Source organism: Grampus griseus (assembly GCF_964374135.1).
Source record: "Grampus griseus genome assembly, chromosome: 20".
Lineage (NCBI taxonomy): Eukaryota > Metazoa > Chordata > Mammalia > Artiodactyla > Delphinidae > Grampus > Grampus griseus.
The window spans coordinates 33,362,311-33,386,060 of record NC_139014.1 but is presented as its reverse complement, the minus strand read 5'-3'; the positions used below and the strand labels follow the sequence as shown (position 1 = coordinate 33,386,060).

Sequence of the window (23,750 nt, the reverse complement as noted above, 5' to 3'; positions counted from 1 at the left end):
AAGCACTGGAGCCTACAAGCTCTATTTTGGGGCTAATGGCAGACTCCGGGAGGGCTCATGCCCATGAGTACTTCCCAGAACTTCTGCTGCCAATGTCCTTGTCCCCGTGGTGAGCCACCGCTGCCCCTTGCCTGTGCAGGAGACCCTCCAACACTAGCAGGTAGGTCTGGTTCAGTCTCCTGTGTTGTCACTGCTCCTTCCCCATGGGTCCTGGTGCACACAAGACTTTGTGTGTACACTCCAAGGGTAGAGTCCCTGTTTCCCCCAGTCCTAAGTCCTGCAATCAAATCCTGCTGGCCTTCAAAGTCTGATTCTCTGGGAATTCCTCCTCCCATTGCCAGACCCCCAGGTTGGGAAGCCTGATGTGGGGCTCATAACCTTCACTCCAGTGCATGGACTTATGTGGTATAATTGTTCTCCAATTTGTGAGTCACCCACTCTGCAGTTATGGGATTTGATTTTATAATGATTGCACCCCTCCTATCATCTCACTGCAGCTTCTCCTTTGTCTTTGCATGTGGGGTATCTTTTTTGGTGAGTTCCATTGTCTTCCTGTCGATGATTGTTCAGTAGTTAGTTGTGATTCCTATGCTCTCGCAAGAGGGAGTTAGCACACGTCCTTCTACTCCGCCATCTTGAACCAATCTCAGTAAATTTTTAATATTAACTGAATGTTCATTGTGACCATTTCTTAGTGAAAGATATAGAGGGATTGGAAGATAGACCTTTATACTCGTGGCGTTTTAACCTAACAAATGAATAGGAAATAAATATGAAAGTAGCAGATTTCAAGCTGTAAGTAAATGTTATATATTTTTAATTATATGCTGTTCAAATTTTATTTTAAGTCTGGCTGAGAGAGGTTATATTTGAAGACATGTTATCTATTCACTGCTCCCAGTTAGGTTTAACTTAGATTAGTTAAAGTACTTCATTTAGCCTCTTCTAAATGCAAAACAAAACAAAACAAACAGAGCAAATAAAATCCACTCACTTCTGAATTTGCAGTAATTCTTGTTGAATTTGTTAATTATGCCAGTCACTAGTAGCCCATATGAGAAATTAGATTTAGAATTAAGACTAGAAAATATCTATTTTAGGAGTTAGAAAACCTTACTGTCCTCTTCACTGTAAGAAATATGTAAAGCATGAGTTCCTTTTTGCTCTGGTTGCTAGGAAGCTCAGATCCATATTTGAAGCACTTAGTTAACAAATTGGTTACTATATTTTCATGCTCATTTCTCTTGAATTTTATTTGCTATTTCTGTTTTACTAATGTGATTCTACATGTCTTTTGTTGAAAATTGCCTCCCTTTTTGGAGAGATGTAGGACATAAAGAATTTAATAAAACATTCTATTAATATCAAGCTATGTAACATGAGAAGTGATACCCTTATAAAGTCTGTTTATATTGTCATTGTCCTTATTCTAGTTGTTTTGGTTGAATAAATAGTCCTACCCTTACCCCCACCCCGATTCCTACACCAAACACTGTTTAGAAAGCAGTTTGTTTATTCAATTGGATTTTTTTCCTTGTTAGAAAAAAAAATCAGTTTAACTAGTAACTTCCAAAACAATAGATTTAAATTGTTTCAATCTTGCTGAGATAATAAGGTTTCCTCCAAATATACTTACCAAGTGGTAAGTATTATACAATAAGCATAGGGTATTATAATGATATAATTTTTGGCTATTGAATTTAATTTATTAACTAACTAAGAGCATACTTAAATGCTAAATTTAAACAAATTCAAACAAACGAAAAACAAAATTTTTCTTGTAAGAATTGAGATGTACTACTTTAGTTTTAAAGCTGAGATATGTCTGTGTGTGTGTGTGTGTGTGTGTGTGTGTGTGTGTGTGTGTGTGTATTCAGTATAGCTAAGGTATTTCTTAGACTATACTTGAAGTAATGCAGTAGATCATGGTACCTAACAAGTGAAAACAATTTACTTTTAAGACAAGCATCAATTTGTGCTTTTTTTCCCGCATGAAAAATATTTGTAGTTAAAGTAATAAATTGATAGCAGTGGTGCTGAGTGACTCATCTCCTGTCAGTGATGACAGACTAAGAAATTATACCTATAATGTATATTTTCTCTTGTTGATTTTCTGAGAATTTCATTGTTTGAAAGTGTATTAGAAAGCAAAACCATGTAATAAAGTATATTTTATATTTACCACTAGAGAGCAGCACAGAGTTATTAATGTTTTTTGACAGTATCTGGTCATGTCCAAGAGAAGAAAACAGCCAAAATAGAGAAAGGTGTAGACAGAGAAGAATAAGTAGGTTTGCAGTGCTTACATTTACTTTTGTGTTCTTCGTCAAGTTGGAGAGTTATGTACATGTTTACTCTGCAAATACAAATTAATGCAATTTTATTTAAAAAAATTTTTATGAATAGTAATAATAGAATTTACTGTATTCTAAATACTGTGTTAGGCTTGTTAATAAACTTCTAATCTGTACAAAATTTCTCCAGGTGTTTTCATGGAATAGGAAACACTGGTTCATAGGGTATCCTTATTAAGTTGCTGAACTGAGCAACTGTTAATATTTTTTAAATGCATATGAGTGCTTTCACTTGCTGTAATTTTATTTTAACATTATATTGTTTCAGAACTAATAATATAGGCAATCTCAAGTTTATAGATGGATTATATTTCATTTATATTCCCAAACTTTATAGATAGGGGATTATTGGAACGCAGGAGTTACTTTAAGTAACCATGGTTAGCTTCTCCCCTTTATCCCAATACCCACATAAAAGTATTTCTCCTCCTGGAATATATGAAATGCAACACTGGTTCAGTAACCAAAATCGTCCTGTCTCTTTGAAAAACGTATTCTGAGTTCAAACTTGGAACATATTGACACGTTTTGCTAGTTCAAATAGGAAAGAAGATTCTCCCAGCTTTAAGAGCTAGAGGTAGCCTATAGGTTGGGAACAAATATACTACGTACTGAGTTAAGGGAAATATGAAATATGGGAACTCCAAGGCCCTTTTCACCCCACCAGCCAATCCGATATCAGTTTGGAGTCTCAGTGTTAAATCTTAGATCTTTTTTTGGGGAGACACTCCTTTGACACATATCCAATTGCCTGATCAACATTTCCACTTGGATCTCTTAAAGGCATCTCAAATGCAGCATGTCTGAGGCAGGACTCATGATAGTCACATCACACCTTCATCTACCCATTTCTTCCCAAACAGACCTCTTTCCAGTGTTCCCAATCTCTGTGAATGACACCTTCCAGTAGCACAAAGTCAGAAAACTAACAGCATCCAAACTACTTCCTCTCCCTTAACACCCATATCCAATTCCTTAGTACATACTATTGACTGTTCTACCCTCAATAGCTCTTGAACCCATCAGTCTTCTTCATCTCCACTGCCATCACCATTGTTTAAACTATCATCAGTTTTTATCAGACCTCACAATAGCTTTGTCTGCTCTTATGCACCATTCCTATTTCCCTCCCAGCTATCTAACTAATACTTACTTGCCTACAAGGCTCTGTATTATGTGACTTCTGCCCTCTACTTCTCTGACTCTCCATCCCCACCTATGCTTTCAGGGTAGCATTCTTTCAGTCCCTGGAAGGGGCCTGGTTCTTTCTCATCTTATATGCTGCTCCCTCTGACTGAGAACAGCTCCCCCCATTACTTTCAAATATCAATTCAAAGACCACTTACAAAGAGAGGTATTCCTTGTGCTTCCTCCATCCCAAGTCTAGGCCAGGTTGTTTTCCTGTCTGTGCACCTTTCCTTCATATCACCTGTCTGTGCCTGTTTCTTTCCTTCTCAGTTTATGATCATACATCAGTATCTGTGACTGTTTTACCAACTCTGCCTGAGCCACAAGTCTCAGATTATTTCCTAAGTGCAAGGATATTATCTGATTTTATTCACAATAATATCTTTAGTCCCTAGCTTGGTACCTGACACATATTAATTGCTCAATTAATACCAATGAATGAATAATCCTTTAGTCACATTTCTGAGAATTCACTGATCTGCCTGTTTACCATTCAACTACCACCATCTGGGCTCCACACAAAAGTACCTCTTCTTCTTAGCCCTTTGTGACCGATTCTGAACCACACTTTGAATGTTTTTGTTTTTTTCTTTGTTTCTCTGCTAATACTGTAAGGACAGCAGGCAGGAATCAAATTTTTTTCTTCAAAACTGACATATTTCATTTACCTGATTCTAGGGCACACACACACACACACACACACACACACATACAGTCAGCCCTCCATATCCTCGGGTTCCATATCTGTGGGTTCAACCAACCTCAAATTGAAAATATTCAGAAAAGGACAAAGGCCTCTGGATGGCAGGGGGTAAAGAAACCAATCAATTGGTGGGAGCTAAAGCAGTAGCAGCCAAGATGGTTCACTTTAAGATGTCACTCACTTTTCTCCTTTGCCATTACTATTTGTGTTAGAGCCACGTTAATTTCCTCAAAGTGTTTCCTGGGCCTTATTCATTTATTGTGGACCTATTGTATACCTGGCACTATGCTCAGAGATATAACCATGAAAAAGACATAGTTCTGATCAACTGAAAGAATCAATGCTGCTAATTTGGGAGTTGCTGAATTAATATACTCCAATGGAAAAAAAAAGATATGTAAACAAATAAGGACAGTACAGAGTAAGTGCAATAATATAGATAAGTAAAAGTGCATTTGGAACAAAGAGAAGGAGACAATTAAGTAAATCTAGGGAGATGGAGAAAACTTACAGCAGAAATAATATTTGAATTTGGTTGTGAAGTTTAAATGAGAGTTCATCAGACAGAGAAGTGGCAAGGTGGGTGGTGGCATTCTAGATAGGAATTAATATGTGTAAGTGAATTAAAGTTTGAAAGACCGTGGCTGATTTGAAGAACATTTTCTGAGAATAGAATGAAGAATTTATATGCTGAGGAGGGAAGGTAGATGATGAGGCTAGAAAAAGTAGGTTGCAGCTAGTTTGTTGTGCCAGGTTTGGGAAGTTCAGTTCAGCTTTTCCCACAAGTGGGCAGTCATAAAGGGTTCTTAATTTGAGGAGTGGGAGGGTTAAATTTGCTATTACTGTAAAAATTGCCTGCAACAGATATGGGATTCTGATTCAACTCACTTCAATTTAACACCTACAATGTACTAGGATTTTATATACGTTATTTATCACAGCAACCTTGTGCAATAGGTACTTATCCCCACTTCACAGCTAAAAAAATGAGTCTCATGGAGATTAAACAAATTGCCTAAATTCATGTTAATAACTGGTATTTAAAAAGTGATACTTCCATTGACTTTCATCCTTTATGAAAGTATGGGAAAGGAATCCAAAGGCTTGCAGGAGCATTCCTTAGTATTTAGGAGTAATGAGTTAGAATCAGGCTGTATATATGGTTATGGTAACACATTATTTAGAAAACTGTAATGGTCATTATAATCTGGAATGGACAGTGTTGGCAGCTTTTAATGAAAGTATGCAAGTGTTCAAGAATACATTATTATTTCAACATCTTTATAAATGTCAATGTGAAAGAATTCAGACTGAAGTTAGGTGTGTGAAAGTGCTTGGCACCTTGCCTGTCATGTTGTGTTGTTGCTCAATAAGTGCTGAACCAGAATCTAGACAGTGTGGAAGAGGCCTCTCTGAAGTTACTATCTTCACAGACACATTAATCCAGCTGGGGCAGAATTCACTGGCTTTGAATGCCAGACTTTTACAGAAATAGCTTTGTTTTAGTTTGCAGGTTCTGACTTTTAAACAGGTTCAGAAATTCACATGATCAGCTAAGATCTTATTCTAGGAGGCAAAGAAAAAAAAAAACAACTGCTGTGAGTACTTTTTAGAAACAAAAATATATATAAACACCAGAAACCACAGTCAGAGACTTTCTTCTTCTTCTCTTCTCTGACTCTTGTCTTCCTGGAAAATGCTACTTCGGTACATGGGTGTACTTTAATATAAGATGTGTTAAATTGCCTTACTGAGAACTTTTTCCTCTGCATGGCTAATACTGTGCGGCCCAAGAGGCGAATGTGGGAGGCTTCTGTTTTCTGAAGCTTTTTCTCCGTAATGCTGTCAACCAACTGTGGTTTCTATAAGATACATGGATAGAGGAGCTGTCTCCGACAGTTTAGAATTTAGTTCCGTGTTCCTTGTAGATGAGGTTGTGCACCTCCCCTGTCCCCTTCCTTAGCTTTCTTTCATTGTTTATGAATATCTAGCTAGCAAGTTGTGGAGCTCAAATTCGAATTCAAATCTATCTCGTTGCCACAACTCGTGCTCTTTTTTCCTCATCAGTCCACTGCCTCTGAAGACTGCTGCCCAACTAGAAGACAGATGAGGTGCCATCTGGCTTATAGTCCTCATTATAGAATTTTCCCTTTTCAAGGAAGTTCAATAAAAGGCAGTTTAATACCAAGAATATTTAGATTAAAACAAAATAACCTAATATTTACTGTCCACCACCCCAATTCTAAAAGAACCTTTTTTCCCTTGTCAGTGTCCTTTAAATGCTTTGCTCCAATGAAGCAAGGCTTTCTTCATTTTTCCCTTTCTTTCCTCAAATTACTTCCAGGCTTTGGGACATAAATCAGTAGTAGAATAGTCATTAAATTTCAGTTATAATCTACCTTATTAAGCTGATTCTAATGAGGAATTTTTTTTGCAGATGCCAAATGGTCTAGAGCTGGATTTAACAATGACATTTATTTAATTTTATTTATTTATTTATTTTAAAATTAGATTTTAAGAACCTCTATTTGGCCCTTACTTCCAATGCCAGTTTTGGAATATAGAACCAAAATAAAATTCATCTGGTTAGGAACATTGTTGAGGCAAATGTCATGAGATTTCTTTTGATGGGCTGGAAAATTTCTTTTCTTTTTAATAATATAATATTTTATGCATACAAAAGGATATTGGAACATATATCTAACTTATGAAGAATAATAATGAAACAAATGCTTATGAATCCACTTAGAGTTCACCATTTGACTTATGAAGTAGAAAATTTTACTATTAAGGCTTCCTATATGTTTTCCCCCCACCCCATTGCATTCCCCACCCTCCCTCCCAGAAATAAGCACTCTCCAGAATTTTGTTCTTCCTTTTTATTAGCCTTATCATTTTGCCTGTGGCAAAAAGGTTGTTTTTGTTTGTTTGTTTGTTACCATTTCACTTTAACCTTAAGGAATGAGTTATCCTCAAACTACTATTTAGCATATTAAATTGAAAGCTCTTGTACCTAAGTTTCTAAGTATAGTGTGGGTATAATTGATTTAAATGCATATATAACCAAAGTCTGTCATAAGGCTTGGGCCCAGGTAATACTGAACTGTGTTTATAAAATCTTACAAAATCAGCTCTTTCATTTTACTGAACATTTAGGATCCATATGGTAGATACTTCCTCCATATTGCTTAGCCTTTTCTAGCATTACTACTGTGTTTTATCCCCCATACATCAAATGGAAGGAGAAACAAAAATCACTTGTGAATATAGCAATTGTGTGTTCTCTGACTTTGCTAATTATGTTTAATCACATACCTATAAAATCCAAATTAGTTTTCAAATTTTATATATTTTAAAATCAAATTGCCTTTTTGGATTTTTTTATGTTTATATTTCAGAAGGGTCATAGGGTCATTATGCATTTAGATTATAATATCTTTCATTACACAATATTTGAAATAACATGTTCCCATAAGATAAATATTTTATATTTATTTTGCTTTCCTGTATACTCAGTATTCAGTGTGAGAGATAATAGTAAAGGTCTTTTTTTTTTTTTTTTTTTTGCGGTATGCGGGCCTCTCACTGTCGTGGCCTCTCCTGTTGTGGAGCACAGGCTCCGGACGCGCAGGCTCAGCGGCCATGGCTCACGAGCCCAGCCGCTCCATGGTATGCGGGATCTTCCCGGACCAGGGCACGAACCCATGTCCCCTGCATCAGCAGGCGGACTCTCAACCACTGCGCCACCAGGGAAGCCCAGTAAAGGTCTTTTTTAAAAAAAATATTGTTATTTAAAAGTAAAGTAACCATAAATCACCATTATTATATATTATATACGTTTATTACATATAATGCAGTTCAGACCAAAGATCAGTTATTCAGGGATATATCAATATTGTATCAGACTTTCAAACAGAGGAGTCTCATAACATGGACCTTTTTTATAACTCCAGTTGATTCTTTTCATCAAGGAAGTGTGGGAAATAATACTTAGGTAATGTTTACAGTATGAAAACAAAAACAGTAAGTGCAGAAGCTATCCCAGGGATAGCTTGGGGTTAAAGGCCTGCAGATACCTGAACTCTTCCTACTTCCCCATCCTCATTTCTCATGATTTCTGGCTCACACTTTTTAATTGAACACTGTGTTGAAGGCTATAGTCCCCTGCACACTATATGTTGCTTCTCATCTCTGTGTCTTTATCCTGCTACCTCCTTGATGGTAATATGTTTCTTCTTTACTTCCTTCCATCCCCTTGTCTTCACCATCTCTTTTCCCTGGTTAATCCTATTAATTAAAACTTATTTTATACATAGTAGATAAGACTTTTTAAAAGATCTTTCCTTGAATTTGTGGAATTTACTTAAATACCATCAAGGGTGAAAATACTTTCTAACCATATAAGCTTCTTCCCTAGTTATAGAAATAATGCTTTCTCTGTTTGTACTAATGATAAATGGAGAAGCATCTTAAGAGCTGAAAATTAAGAGAGCTCATTCTTCTTTTCCAGTTTGAATTAAAAGAAAAGGCAGGGCTTCCCCGGTGGCGCAGTGGTTGAGAGTCCGCCTGCCGATGCAGGGGACAGGGGTTTGTGCCCCGGTCCAGGAGGATCCCACATGCCGGGGAGCGGCTGGGCCCGTGAGCCATGGCCGCTGGGCCTGCATGTCCGGAGCCTGTGCTCCGCAAGGGGAGAGGCCGCGGCAGTGAGAGGCCCGCTTACCGCAAAAAAAAAAAAAAAAAAAAAAGAAAAGAAAAGGCAAATGAAGACTGAGAAAACTTGCCTGACATGTACATTAAATTTTGTAACGTTTGTGCTTTGTCTTATTCAGTTAGGCTAGTTATAGGCAGAGCCAGGACTTGACAAAGACAATGCCAGGCAGCCAATTAGAATTGGTCGTTATTAGTAGGATGTGAATAAAGCTACCTGTCCAACCAACTGGGCCTGAGTCACAGGAGGGGCAGCAGGTCCAGTGAAGAAGATGTTTCACCATGAACAGAAATGTGGGTAGAATCAATATAATTAAGATCCTTGACTGAATTTTTAAAAATTCTAACTGTGGAATAACTCAGTGTTTGGTGGGATGAAAGATAAAGGAATGCTCAGAAACTGAAGTGAATGAGGCTTATATTCTGAAATATACCAGAATTATTTAGCCTACTTTATCACATTCAGAGCTGTGTTTGTCTCATACAACTGACCTTTTAAAACAGGCCTCTTTCCTAGTGTACCAGACTATGGCTTCATATATTCAGGATTCCTTAGGCTGCAAGTTTATTCAAGGAGTACTTGAACATTTCCATTTCATTCATGTATATTACCAAACCAGACTTTAATCAAACCATTTTGCTGTTGAGGTTCTTTGTCTAAAATTTTCTTTTTACTCTTTTCTTTAAGTCATTCTTTACTAAAACTGTGCTTTGCTTTAATTGCATCAATTAACTTTTTAAGAAACACCTTAATCAGTTTCTTTACAAATGTTACTATTTTTGTTAGGATGGACGTTTGAAGCCAGGAGATCAACTTATCTCCATAAACAAGGAGTCTATGATTGGTGTATCATTTGAAGAAGCAAAAAGCATAATTACCAGAGCCAAGTTGAGGTAACTATTCTATCTGTAAGATAGAATGAGTCATTTAGTATGTCTCCCTAAAAATAGAAATTTAAGTTGTCCTAGTACTTTAGACCCAAAAGAAGTATTTTTTTGATAATATATGAAACATTATCTTAGAATTCAATAGTACTATATCCATAAAGTGATTTCTTTTTAATGCTAGGTCAGAATCTGCTTGGGAGATAGCATTCATAAGACAGAAATCTCACAGCAGTCATTTAGAAAATCCATCGTGTTCATCCCTTTTACAAGCTACAGGAGAATATGGACCTCAAGCCTCAAAGTTTAGTCTTCTTTCTTCTTCCCCTGAAATACTAATTCCAAAGACCTCATCGACTCCCAAATCTACAGATGCCATTTTATCTTCTTTTAAGATAAATCAGGTAATCTTAACTTTTTCTATTTATGTAGTCCACAAATCCCCTGTGTGTCATTATGTTTGTCATATACATATAGAACTATAATTTTGGTAATATAGTTTGTTAACAGATTGGTATTTCCTTGAAAGATCTTTTCTTTGTTTAAGGTTTTATGCTATGCTGTCAATAAATACAGTTTTTCAAGTCAATATGTTGTTTGTCCAGAAAATCACGATCAGGAATGGCATCACAAAGATATGCCTAGATATCACTCAAACCTATGATATGGAAAGTTATATTTATTTTCAGATAGTCTCTAATATGGTTCTGTTCATTATTTTTTCTGTTTTCTGCTTGACTGAAGACAGGCAATCTTCCTTTCTGTTGCTCAGCTCTTTCCTGTACAGTGTAGGTGGATTTTGTTCCCTCATGTGTGTATGCTGGAATATATCAATAGTTCACCCTAGAATCACACAAAAGGGGGAGTTCCCACATCAAAATCGATATAGTTACAGTCATCCCTCATCACCTGTGGAGGGATTGGCTCCAGGATAACCTCCCCACACCCCGACAGCAGATACCAAAATCTGAGGCTGCTCAAGTCTCTTATATAAAATGGTGTAGTATTTGCATTTAACCTATGCACAGCCTCCCCATATACTTTAAATCATCTCTAGATTACTTATAATACCTAATACAATGTAAATGCTATGTAAATAGTTGTAAATAAATACAGTGTAAATGCTATGTAAATAGTTGCCAATGTGGCAAATTCAAGTTTTGCTTTTTGAAACTTCTTAGAGTTTTTAAAAAATAGTTTTAATCCATTGTTGGTTGAATTTGCACATGCAGAAATGGCAGATATGAAGGGATGACTGTAATTACTAATTGCAACAGTGCCATAAATAATGAGTTATAAAATAGAGTGTATACCCTATAAAACAAACTTGAAAATCAGGTAGGCTTTTAGTCAGTGCAATAAAATTCATCAAAAGTAATTTCAGTTTCAGGCCCATGCTAATCAGATACAGAGTTTAAGATTTTCTCTTAGCCCTTTATACTTTCTCATTTGGGGTTATAATACCTTTTCAGAGACACAGTGCATAGCCTTATATTTTGTTGTCCTTGGGTATGGTAGAGCTGAGAGCAGTTGTCACTTTCATTCTGAATTGCTGTGTTTGAAGATGAATATACCAAAATTTTAAAGGTTTTATATTTGGGGGACTATTGCTTTAATCTCTTTAATCATTCTTTTTATGTTAACGTGAGCTTCTCATGTGGTTTTTGACCTACTTTAGAAAATGACATTTCACCTTCCTCATTTTCTTTCATAGATAAAAACTGGATACAAGAAAACAGAACAGATTCCAATTACTTCTTCAGACAACAGCCCTACAGATATGCCTAATACAGGTAAATGCACATTTAATTCCTCTTTCCTGTTATTTTTTTCAATTACTCTCTCAATGAGGAGTACATAATGTGACTTAAAGACTTTAAAGAAGGGTGCATTATGCCTTTTTCCTTCATTGAATAAAAGAGCAAAATGAATCCATTGTGCAGCGGTCCCTGTTATATTATGACTTTTATTGGAAATTTTCCTGAACAAAGGGTTGAAATTTTAAAAGATGCATTATCATTGCAGTGTCTATGAAGCTGTAATAATCAATGAACTGTTGAAACCAAATAATGAAAACTCTTCTATAACTCAAGATTAGGCTGCCTTGCCCTTTTAGTGAAATCCTCGTGAGGTATATTAAATGCACCTTTCAGAGAAATTATAGAAGGGAGCATAGCTTAAGAAAAGAAGTATGTTTTGTTTTTCTTGGAAGAGATTGTATAGATATAAATTAGAAAGAACATCAGTATTGTGAATTCAGTATTACTGGTTCTTAATTAGCATGAAATGATTTATTGACTTTTCAAAACAGTAGAGGATTAATTGTGTAAGCTACCCATAAAAAAAGGATTTTTATCAATCTGTAAAGTGTTTGTAGGCTCAAATATCAAGAAAAAATTCCTTCCCTTAAATTATCTCCAAAAGTTAAAGGGAACAACAATAAAAACAAACAAACAAAACTATACTTATTGAAAGGAAGAGTTAATTACATGTCTAAATTATAAAGCAAATTGTTACTCGTATACTTTAATTTTTAATAGCATTGTGTAGATCAAAACTGCAAAATAAGGAAGAGTTAGCAGAAATTATATAGTGTCTTAGTCTGTGTGGGTTACTCTAACAAAATACCACAGAATGGGTGGCTTATAAATAACAAACATTTCTCACAGTTCTGGAGGCTGGAAGTCCAGGATCATGGTGCCAGCATGGTCTGGGTGAGAGCTTCCTTGTGGTTGCAGGCTTCTTATTGTGTCCTCACATGGTGGAAAGGTCTTAGAAGCACTGTGGGACCTCTTTTGTAATAACACTAATCCCATTCGTGAGGGCTCCACCTTCATGCTCTAAGCACCTCCCAAAGGCCTCAACTCCGGAGGTTGGGATTTCAACATATGAATTTCAGGTGGACACAAACATTCAGACCATAGCACATAGCTCCTATACTTAACAGGAATTTATAGTGAATTCCATAGTAGTTTCTCTGATTTGGAGCAATATTTACCAGTGGGTTAGGAAAAATCTTTAGCTGTCAATTATATGCCTTTTTACTTAGTGGAATTTGTTGACCCTTAGAAACTTTATTAGTATTATTTCCTTTACGTAATTAATTTTCATTCTCTTGATGCCTCTTTTAGCCAATTTATTTACTCAGTAAGTATTTACTGAGTATGTCATGTGCGTCATAGTTCGGTAGAAAATATGAAGGAACTGGGATATTTTTTTCCATGAGATACTTAATAGTATATTGTGAAATAAAATATGGGATTAAAAACCTTCATTATTCAGATTAGAAAGCACATATATGTGTGTGTTTATTTATGTGTGTGCGTGTGTGATTATTTTATTGAATAAATACTCGACTATTTGCAGTGTTCTGTGTTGACTAGAGCAGGGGGTGGGTGGTTTTGGTACTCTAAGAAGTATATGTCTTATGGACATATAACACATTTGCACAAGATGTGTGAAGACATGAGCAAAGTAGATTAAGGGAAGAAGTAGTAAGTGACCTGAGTGTGATATAGGGAAAACACAGTGGTTAGTCACCAGGCTCTGAATACAAACGTAGAGATTCAGATCTTTGCTCCCAACTTATTGGCTGAATTAGCTTATTATATTGAAATAGTTTCCTCATGGGTTTGTTATGAGTATTAAACAAGATTATGTATGTCCAGCATTTTGTAATTGGTGCATAGAATATGCTCAGTACATTTTGCTGTCATTATTATTAATATTACGGAATCTGAAGTTTAGAGTATAGATCAGATAATATTCCAGGGCATGTTTTTTAGAGCAGAAGTGAAAGCTTCTGTCCTTTAATTCAATTTTGCATCCTCCCCCTCTACCCCAGAAGCTAGTACATAGTAAAGAATTTGTCACAAAATATGCAGAAATCAATAGAGAAAAATTTCTTGGCAAAAGTCAGACATCATCTGGATCTTGAAAGAAGTGATAAACATCAACAGATGGATGAAGGTAACAGATCATCCTAAGTGAAGGAGGCATCATCATCAAATGCAAAGAAGTAAGGTCAAGCTACATGTCAGGTGACCCTAGGAGGCAAATGTGATTAGAGCAAGGAGATCCTGTAGTAATGAACAAACTGAGGTAAATTTACATCAATGACTATAAGAAATGATGCTAGATTTTGTAATAGAAAAATAATTTAGTGAAAAACATATTTGAGTGAGTTAACTGTATGTAAATATTAAAATGCAATTAAAATGGAACATTTTTCTAGAGTAGAAATGGAATTGACTCAGTACCATTTTCTTCCACATAAATGTAGTAGCCCAGATGTTTCTGGGGAGAAAAACAAAGCAAAGTCAACTCTAAATTATCTCTAGGTAACTTATATACCTTGTGATTTGTCTGTTATAAGTAGTTAATTATAGATTGTTCCCAAATTAGATCCTTAACCATCACATCTAGACTCCTTCAGCCAGCTGGTATTTATTAAAAAACATAAATGAGTTTTAATGTTAACCTCAACAAAAATAAACTTAATGAGGCAAGTCTACCCCTGTTCTCATCTCAGAAGCATTCCAAAGTGTAAAACTGGTTAGAATGTTTAAAATTCACATTATACTTGAGTATGTTTTTCGAAACTATTCTGTTATATAAATTTCTTATTTCAGAATCCAGAGTTGTTTACTACTGCCATACGCTGAATAATGCGTGAGTTTGTGAGTGAGCTAAAAACATGCTAACGACATTCCTAAGGAAATCAGTAAAGAATTACTACGTGAAGGAATACGATCATTAACTTTACCACCTCACAAGCCTTAATTCTCCTGCAATAAGGCTTTTAAAACTGAAAACAAACTAGTGATGGGGAAAAATATCCATGGTGAGGGTTCATGGTATTAACTAAATGGTATTGATCCTACCCTTATAAAACATTTCCTTTCTTCTGCTCCTAAAAAGAGGAATAGGAAGAGAAGAGCCAAGGGAATAATAAGCCATACTTTGAAAATTCTCACCCCCTCCCAGAGAGGAGCAAATAAAGAGCCCAAGGCTGAAAGTGAGAGAGGACACTGGCAAATGAGGAAAACTGTCTGTGGGAGAGCTTTTCAGGTCAAGTTACCTTGAATTACCAAAGCCTGCTGGATTTATGTCCACATCCTCCTAAGGTTTTGGCTCAAATGTAAAGATTTAGGGGAAGTTTGGCTAGAAGAAAGTGAGGTTTTGTTAAGCCATGATTGCATATTGTTAAATGGGGGATTATTATAAGTTTACATTAAACTCCTATTAAATCTCTGTGTGTGTTACTATTAACGCTACTTTATAGTTTTCATAGTAGTTTTCTATGATTTTTAATTTACCTTTACAATCCTTGTAAGGTGATCTGTTTTATTCTTCCTACTTTACAGATGAGAAAACTGATGATGAAAGATATTGACACATTTAAGAAATTGTCTTCAGGGGTCATAAGAGATTAGAATCCTAACATGGTCACCTACTAGTTGTATGATCTTGGGCTAGTTTCTTTACCCTTTTGGGCCTTAGTCTCATCATTCTTGGGTTGGAAATAATAACACTTGTGTCACTGTGGTTATTGTAAAGATTAAATGAGCTTATATATATAAAGTACTTAGTGTAATGCCTGGCTAAAAGTAAGCATAAATAAGAGTTAATCTGTTATTTCCACTGCTGCACATAGCAAATTTTTATGCTTAGATGTAGGAAAACATACGTGAGAACCCACGCCTTGGTGTGAGTCCCTATCCCTCCCTCTCTTTTGTCTTCTCTCTATGCCTTCCACACACACTTGAATTGAGTAATTCACACCCAGGGTTAGTCTTGGTCTGAGATCATAATTAGGTTAGCTTGGGTCCACCTTGTGTTACTGTGCCTTAATGATAGGTCAGGCACCAGACTGAAAGTCGTTGTCAAGCCTCACATGTCCAAACCCTAAAAATGAAAGATAAGGTTTGACTTACCCGCTCTTTGGGCTTCCAAACCACTTCACTCCATGCTGATATTTTATGCTACACTTTAGGTTTGGCACAAAATTTCTCTTAAGAGGAAAAAAATTTTATATGTATAATGTATTTTTAGCCCTTGGCCAACAATTAGGTATCACAGCAACTAAGGCATCTTTGTTGCTTATGTCAAAATTGTAAAAATTTTATTATACTAAAATCAGTCTTTCTCTAGGTTTGACTTCCATTTAAAGCTAAAAGTCAGTAACCATTTTTTTTTCATGATCTTGACACCTATAAGCTATATTCAAGATTTTACATAGAATGTTAAGGAAGCGTTAAAGGTTTAGAGGAAGACTATTTATTTTCCTATGCACTTCTTATGTTCTTAAGAAAGAGAATGCAAATCATTTTGTACTTAGAGACAGATGCTCTGAGAAATAAAAAAAAAATTAAAACGCTGCATAAAAATGTGACATTTTAAAAAGTTTTTTCTCTTCCTCTTGTTTCTATGTAGAACTAGTAAAATACCATTTAAAAGTGTATTTAGAATGGTGACAATTTAGATATAAGGATTGACATGAATTGCAGGAATTTGCTTGGAAACTTTGGCATATTAAGGCAAATAATTTTTCAAGTTCTAGTCCCTTGTGACACCTGTTTTTTACTCATGCAACAAGGACAAAGCTCGTCTAAATAATTAGGGTAGACTGAGAAGGCATTAGAGAATGGGTGAGAGGTGTATGACACTCAACTCTTGAGAATCCATTTATGCTACTTGGAATATAACTTCTGTAAAATAAGAAATAGGATTTTTAGTTCAAGAAGTTCTGAGCCTGTATCATACTTTATGTGCAAACTTGAAACAATTTGCATTTGTGAGTTTTTCCATAGTACCTCCAGAACTCATGTAGCAAGACCACTTTTGCCAGAGAAAAATCATGACCTTCTAAATTTTCTAATATGATTTTGCTTATTTTGGAAGAAAAAAAAGACTTTTCATTTTGCAATTAGTAAGCTGTTGTGATGACAAGGTAACTGGTGGGATGTATGTTTGTTGTATTAATATTTCTGTGGGACTTAATGCATAATTGGCCACTCTTTTTATATCATGTCTTTTAAGGCTTAAGTGAAGCTGGTTTATATAATACATTTTAGATTTAAAGAACAAAAAACCATGAAAACAAAAGTGAAAACTGCTGATTAGCCAGAATTCTTTCTGAACTTCAGGAGCCCAGAACACATCGTGTCAAATGAAAAATTCTATTCCAATTAAATTTCCAATTAATGTGTACCCTGTTGTCTCGTAGATATTGCCCCTGCCTTGACTGATAATTATGGACCACAAGGAAAGAAGATTTCCCTAAATCCCTCTGTTCGCCTTAAAGTAGAGAAACTGGAAATGGTAAATACTTGAAATTTTCATTTTTCTTCCATAAAACAACAGCAAGGAAATATTCTCATTCTTTGAGAGGATAAGGGATTGGAGCCATTAGTTTCTTGAAGAGTTATCGATTTACAGTTAAATGAATGGCAGTTTGGGTTTAAACTGTTTAATTCATGTTTAATTTGGGCAGTTCATGGTGGTTCATTAGTACAAAATAGAAATAAAACCTTTTGTAACTAAATTGACCTTCAAATTAATCAGTTTCCTCCTGTGTAGGAATGAGACAAATGTGACATTTTACAATATAGAATCAAAGGAAACATGGGATAAATTATGACAAAGTGTAGTAGACTTCAAATATGTAATGAAAATAAGTGCAAGGAAATAATACTCTATTACTCAATTGTTTAAAAAGTGAAGGGAAACTAAATCTTAAAGAACAAAATAGAAGCCTACTAGATATAAAGAAGATGGTAGCAATGTACCAAATAGTATTATATTGAGAGTTTCTGTATATAAAAGAAACATAAGATGATTAAAAAAGAAAAATTAGGGGGCTTCCCTGGTGGCGCAGTGGTTGAGAGTCCGCCTGCCGATGCAGGGGACGCGGGTTCGTGCCCCAGTCTGGGAGGATCCCACATGCCGCGGAACGGCTGGGCCCATGAGCCATGGCCGCTGAGCCTGCGCGTCCGGATCCTGTGCTCCCCAACGGGAGACGCCAGTGAGAGGCCCGCATACCGCAAAAAAAAAAAAAAGGAGAGAGAAAGAAAAATTATAAGCAGAAAATGATTTTAAAACTTTTCCTCTCAGGATACCTGGAAGATGACAGCAAAAATGTGTGATTTTTTTTTATTATGAAAATGAATATAATGCCGAAGGTTCACAGCCTCTACTTTCCTATCAGTTTTGTGGATAATAATTTTTTTTTTTTTTTCGGTACGTGGGCCTCTCACTGTTGTGGCCTCTCCCGTTGCGGAGCACAGGCTCCGGACGCGCAGACTCAGTGGCCATGGCTCACGGGCACAGCCGCTCCGTGGCATGTGGGATCTTCCTGGACCGGGGCACGAACCCGTGTCCCCTGCATCGGCAGGCGGACTCTCAACCACTGCGCCACCAGGGAAGCCCTGGATAATGATTTTTTACACTTTTAGGAACAGTATGAGAATGCATAGCTGGAATAAATATGCATTACCATTCATTAACATATTCAGACCTTTGCATGGTCCTATAGTAATACCCTTTTCAGTGCCAGTTTGAATCTTACTCTTTGTTCAAATTCTGACTCAATTCCAACTCCTTTGTACAGCTCCTTGCTAACTTTTATAGTTCAGGCCAATATTGCCATATTTTGCACATCTGTAGCACTGAACATTATTTTGCAGTACCCTGTAATCTTCTGTGTTTTGTTTTATCAGTAAGTCAAAGCTTACAATCTCTGTATACCTACCACCATTTAAACACCTGGTTTGTACTCTATAAAATTCTTATTAATTAGGTACTTGAGATGTCTCCTTCATATCTTCGAAATCCTGAGTATCTTTCCCTATGTTTTACTCTCTTTTTATTTGTGGCTGAAATGTAAGTTCTGGATAATAGCAAGTTTTACAATCAGTTAATAATAACATTTTCAAAAAATAGAATGTTTGAGGTTTAAAAACCTATCTATTAATATCTAAAAATGAATAATTACTGTTTTTTAATGATATTACTGTAACATATATTTCTGAACATCCAATATTTAATGCTAACCATTCCTCTGGATAAGGAGAAAACTATTCAGCTAATGACTTTACCTGGCAGTCATTATTCTTTGACTCAGTTTAAATTTCCCTAGCACATGATATTTTAAAAATCTGATTAATTTTCTTAGAGATATGAAAATCATCTAAATTTATATTGATTCTGAGAAATATGAGTTGCTTGCACATTGAGTATTCCACTTTTGGTCCTCCTTTGAGCCTTAGCAAATTGATTTTTGTAGAAAAAAATGGCAGTTTTACAGCAAAGGAAACCTACATTCTGTGTAAATTCAGCTTCCCTGCTTTTATTCTAAATATTTTTAGTGACTATATTTAGTAGAGCATTCTCTGTTTTTCAGAGTTTGAAACTAAATTTCACTTAATAAATTTTTTTTTCTAAAATCCATATTAGCTTCTATCCACCCATACATTTCCTAAACTACTCTTACATTTTTGAATAGTTACATATTAATGTAATAATATCTGTATCACTTTAATCTGAAATAGATCCTTCTATTTTAGTTGCTACTTTGTAGACAAATTCAACTTTATTGTCCATTACATTTTTAACATATTTCCTATTTAGTAATAGATAAGGCCAATATGTTCAAATATTTAAAATGTAATAAAATTACATTTTTTTACTTTATCGCTTATAAGTATATTGCATATAGTATCTAGGAAATTGGTGATATAAAAGGTTTCACAAGGAAAAGGTGTTGACTGATTATGTGGTTATTAAGTCATTAGCTAACACAGTACAATTTTTAAGAAAGGCTAAGAGGTTAGAATTTGATGAAGGAAATTACCTTCAAGATGTATGTTTGTGGGGCATTGACTTCATGAAATCTTTCATGTTTTAGTAGTCGAGGTAGACAATTTTGTATCAGTATATACTGGAAAATAATTTCTAGCACTGAACTAATACTATGTGTCTCCTTTGATCCCACTGTTAAACTTATAAGTAGGTATGGTAAGCATAGCAAATAGGAATTTTTTTTTTTATTTTTATTTTTTTATTTTTTTTTTTTGTGGTACGCGGGCCTCTCACTGCTGTGGCCTCTCCCCTTGCGGAGCACAGGCTCCGGACGCGCAGGCCCAGTGGCCATGGCTCACGGGCCCAACCGCTCCGCGGCATGCGAGATCCTCCCGGACCGGGGCACGAACCCGTGTCCCCCGCATCGGCAGGTGAACTCTCAACAACTGTGCCACCAGGGAAGCCCGGGATTTTTCTTTTAGTTGGCTTGAAGAAGAAGAATTACTGCACCTTCTCGCTATCTATGTTTTTGTATCTGAGAAAGATGCTTTGGGATACAGATGCCATTTCGCTGATATTTACTTTACCTCTTGCCATTTATGTAACATTTGAAGAAAGCTGTAGTGAGCAATGATATACCCAATGTCTGAATACAGTTAATGAGGTGTTCTTTGTATTAGGTTGGGAAGTAGGTGACTAATATTATAAGTAAGTGACATTTTTTAGATTCATCATTTAGATATCAGAAAAAGTTAAGGACATTTATTTGTCTAATTAACAAAGTTGCATTTTTGTTTACGGTGAAAACATGACATTAATTATACAAGAAATTATTGGAACCTATTTTTAATCAAAAATAAATTACCTCCAATTTATTATTTTTATCGAAGTATAGTCAATTTACAGTATTATATTAGTTTCAGGTGTACAGCATACTGATTCAGTATTTTTGCAGGTTATACTCCATTATAGGTTATTAGAAGATAATGGCTATAATTCCTTGTGCTGTACAGTAAATCTTTGTTGCTTATCTATTGTATATATAGTAGTTTATATCTATTAATCCCATACCTGAAATTTGTCCCTACCCCCCCTTCCTGCTCTTCTTTGGTAACCATAAGTTTGTTTTCTACACCTGTGACTCTGTTTGTTTTGCATATACATTCATTTGTACTGTGTTTTACATTGCACATGTAAGTGATATCACATAATATTTGTCTCTGACTTATTTCACTAAACATATTCTCTAGGTCAATCCATGTTGCTGCAAATGGCAGAATTTCATTCTTTTTTATGGCTGAGTAGTATTCCATTATATATACGTTCACACACACAATCACACAAACACACATCTTCTTAATCCAGTCATCTCTTCTTTTTTTATTTTTAACATCTTTATTGGCGTATAATTGCTTTACATTGTTGTGTTAGTTTCTGCTGTATAACAAAGTGAATCAGCTATATGTATACTTATATCACCATATCTGCTCCCTCTTGCGACTCTCTCCCACCCTCCCTATCCCACCCCTCTAGGTGGTCACAAAGCACAGAGCTGATCTCCCTTTGCTATGCAGCTGCTTCCCACTAACTATCTATTTTACATTTGGTAGTGTATATATGTCGATGCCACTCTCTCACTTCGTCCGAACTTACCCTTCCCCCTCCCCGTGTCCCTAAGTCCATTCTCTATGTCTGCATCTTTATTCCTGTCCTGCCTCTAGGTTCTTCAGAACCTTTTTTTTTTTAGATTCTATATATATGTGTTAGCATATGGTATTTGTTTTTCTCTTTCTGACTTACTTCACTCTGTATAACAGATTCCACCTCACTACAGATAACTCAATTTCATTTTTTTATGGCTGAGTAATATTCCATTGTATATATGTGCCACATCTTCTTTGTCCATTCATCTGTTGATGGACATTTAGGTTGCTTCCATGTCCTGGTTATTGTAAATAGTGCTGCAATGAACATTGTGATACATGACTCTTTTTGAATTATGGTTTTCTCAGGGTATATGCCCAGTAGTGGGATTGCTGGGTCATATGTTAGCTCTATTTTTAGTTTTTTAAGGAACCTCCATACTGTTCTCCATAGTGGCTGTATCAATTTACATTCCCACCAACAGTGCAGTGGGTTCCCTTTTCTCCACATCCTCTCCAGCATTTATTGTTTGTAGATTTTTTGATAATGGCCTTTCTGACTGGTGTGAGGTGATACCTTACTGTAGCTTTGATTTGCATTTCTCTGATGATTAGTGCTGTTGAGCATCCTTTCATGTGTTTGTTGGCAATCTGTATATCTTCTTGGGAGAAATGTCTGTTGAGGTCTTCTGCCCATTTTTGATTGGGTTGTTTGTTTTTTTGATATTGAGCTGCATGGGCTGCTTGTATATGTTGGAGATTAATCCTTTGTCAGTTGCTTCATTTGCAAATATTTTCTCCCATTCTGAGGGTTGTCTTTTGGTCTTGTTTATGGTTTCCTTTGCTGTGCAAAAGCTTTTAAGTTTCATTAGGTCCTATTTGTTTATTTTTGTTTTTATTTCCATTTCTCTAGGAGGTGGGTCAAAAAGGATCTTGCTATGATTTGTATCATAAAGTGTTCTGCCTGTGTTTTCCTCTAAGAGTTTGATAGTGTCTGGCCTTACATTTAGGTCTTTAATCCATTTTGAGTTTATTTTTGTGTATGGTGTTAGGGAGTGTCCTAGTTTCATTCTTTTACATGTAGCTGTCCAGTTTTCCCAGCACCACTTATTGAAGAGGCTGTCTTTTCTCCACTGTATATTCTTGCCTCCTTTATCAAAGATAAGGTGACCATATGTGTGTGGGTTTATCTCTGGGCTTTCTATCCTGTTCCATTGATCTATATTTCTGTTTTTGTGCCAGTACCATACTGTCTTGATGACTGTAGCTTTGCAGTGTAGTCTGAAGTCCAGGAGCCTCATGCCTCCAGCTCCGTTTTTCTTTCTCAAGATTGCTTTGGCTGTTCGGGATCTTTTGTGTTTCCATACATATTGTGAAATTTTTTGTTCTAGTTCTGTGAAGAATGTCATTGGTAGTTTGATACGGATTGCATTGAATCTGTAGATTGCTTTGGGTAGTATAATCATTTTCACAATGTTGATTCTTCCAATCCAAGAACATGGTATATCTCTCCATCTGTGTGTATCATCTTTAATTTCTTTCATCAGTGTCTTATAGTTTTCTGCATACAGGTCTTTTGTCTCCTCGGGTAGGTTTATTCCTAGGTATTTTATTCTTTTTGTTGCAATAGTAAATGGGAGTGTGTTTCCTTAATTTCTCTCTCAGATTTTTCATCATTAATGTATAGGAATGCAAGAGATTTCTGTGCATTAATTTTTAATCTTGCTACTTTATGAAATTCATTGATTAGCTCTAATAGTTTTCTGGTAGCATCTTTAGGATTCTCTATGTATAGTATCATGTCATCTGCAAACAGTCAATCCAGTCATCTCTTGATGGGCACTTGGGTTTCTTGCATGTCCTGGCTATTATAAATAGTGCTGCTATGAACATTGGGGTGCATGTATCTTTTCCATTTAGCGTTTTCTTTTTTTCCAGATAGATACCCAGGAGTGGAATTTCTGGATCATATGGTAGTTCTATTTTTAGTTTTTTTAGGAACCTTCTTACTGTTTTCCACAGTGGCTGCACCAATTTACATTACTTTTCAACAGTGTAAAAGGGTTTCCCTTTTCTCCATATCCTTGCCAACATTTGTTATTTGTAGGCCTTTTTGATGATAGCCATTCTGACAGGAGTGAGGTCATATCTCATTGTTTTGATTTTCATTTCTCTTATAATTAGTATTGCTGAGTATCTTTTCATGTGCCTGTTGGCCATCTGTATGTCTTCTTTGGAGAAGTGTCTATTCAGGTGTTCTGCCCATTTTTTGATTGGGTTGTTTGTTTTTCGATATTGAGTTTGTGAGCTTTTTGTATCTTTCAGATATTAACCCCTTTTCAGTTGCATTATTTGCAAATATTTTCTCCCATCCCATACGTTGTTTTTTTCATTTTGTTGATCGTTTCCTTTGCTGTACAAAAGCTTTTAAGTTTAAGTTGCATTTGTTTATTTTTGCTTTTATTTCTT

General features: G+C 35.7%; 1 protein-coding gene across 1 annotated transcript in view; it reads left to right on the top strand.

The window, feature by feature from the left end:
• The window catches only part of STXBP4 (syntaxin binding protein 4), a 170,213-nt gene that overhangs the window by 10,234 nt on the left and 136,229 nt on the right, over nt 1-23,750 (top strand). Inside the window, exons 4-7 of the mRNA XM_082678958.1 lie at nt 9,740-9,846; nt 10,022-10,241; nt 11,552-11,630; nt 17,066-17,160. Coding sequence (XP_082535084.1) covers nt 9,740-9,846; nt 10,022-10,241; nt 11,552-11,630; nt 17,066-17,160 — 501 coding nt within the window. The remainder of the gene's footprint in view (nt 1-9,739; nt 9,847-10,021; nt 10,242-11,551; nt 11,631-17,065; nt 17,161-23,750) is intronic.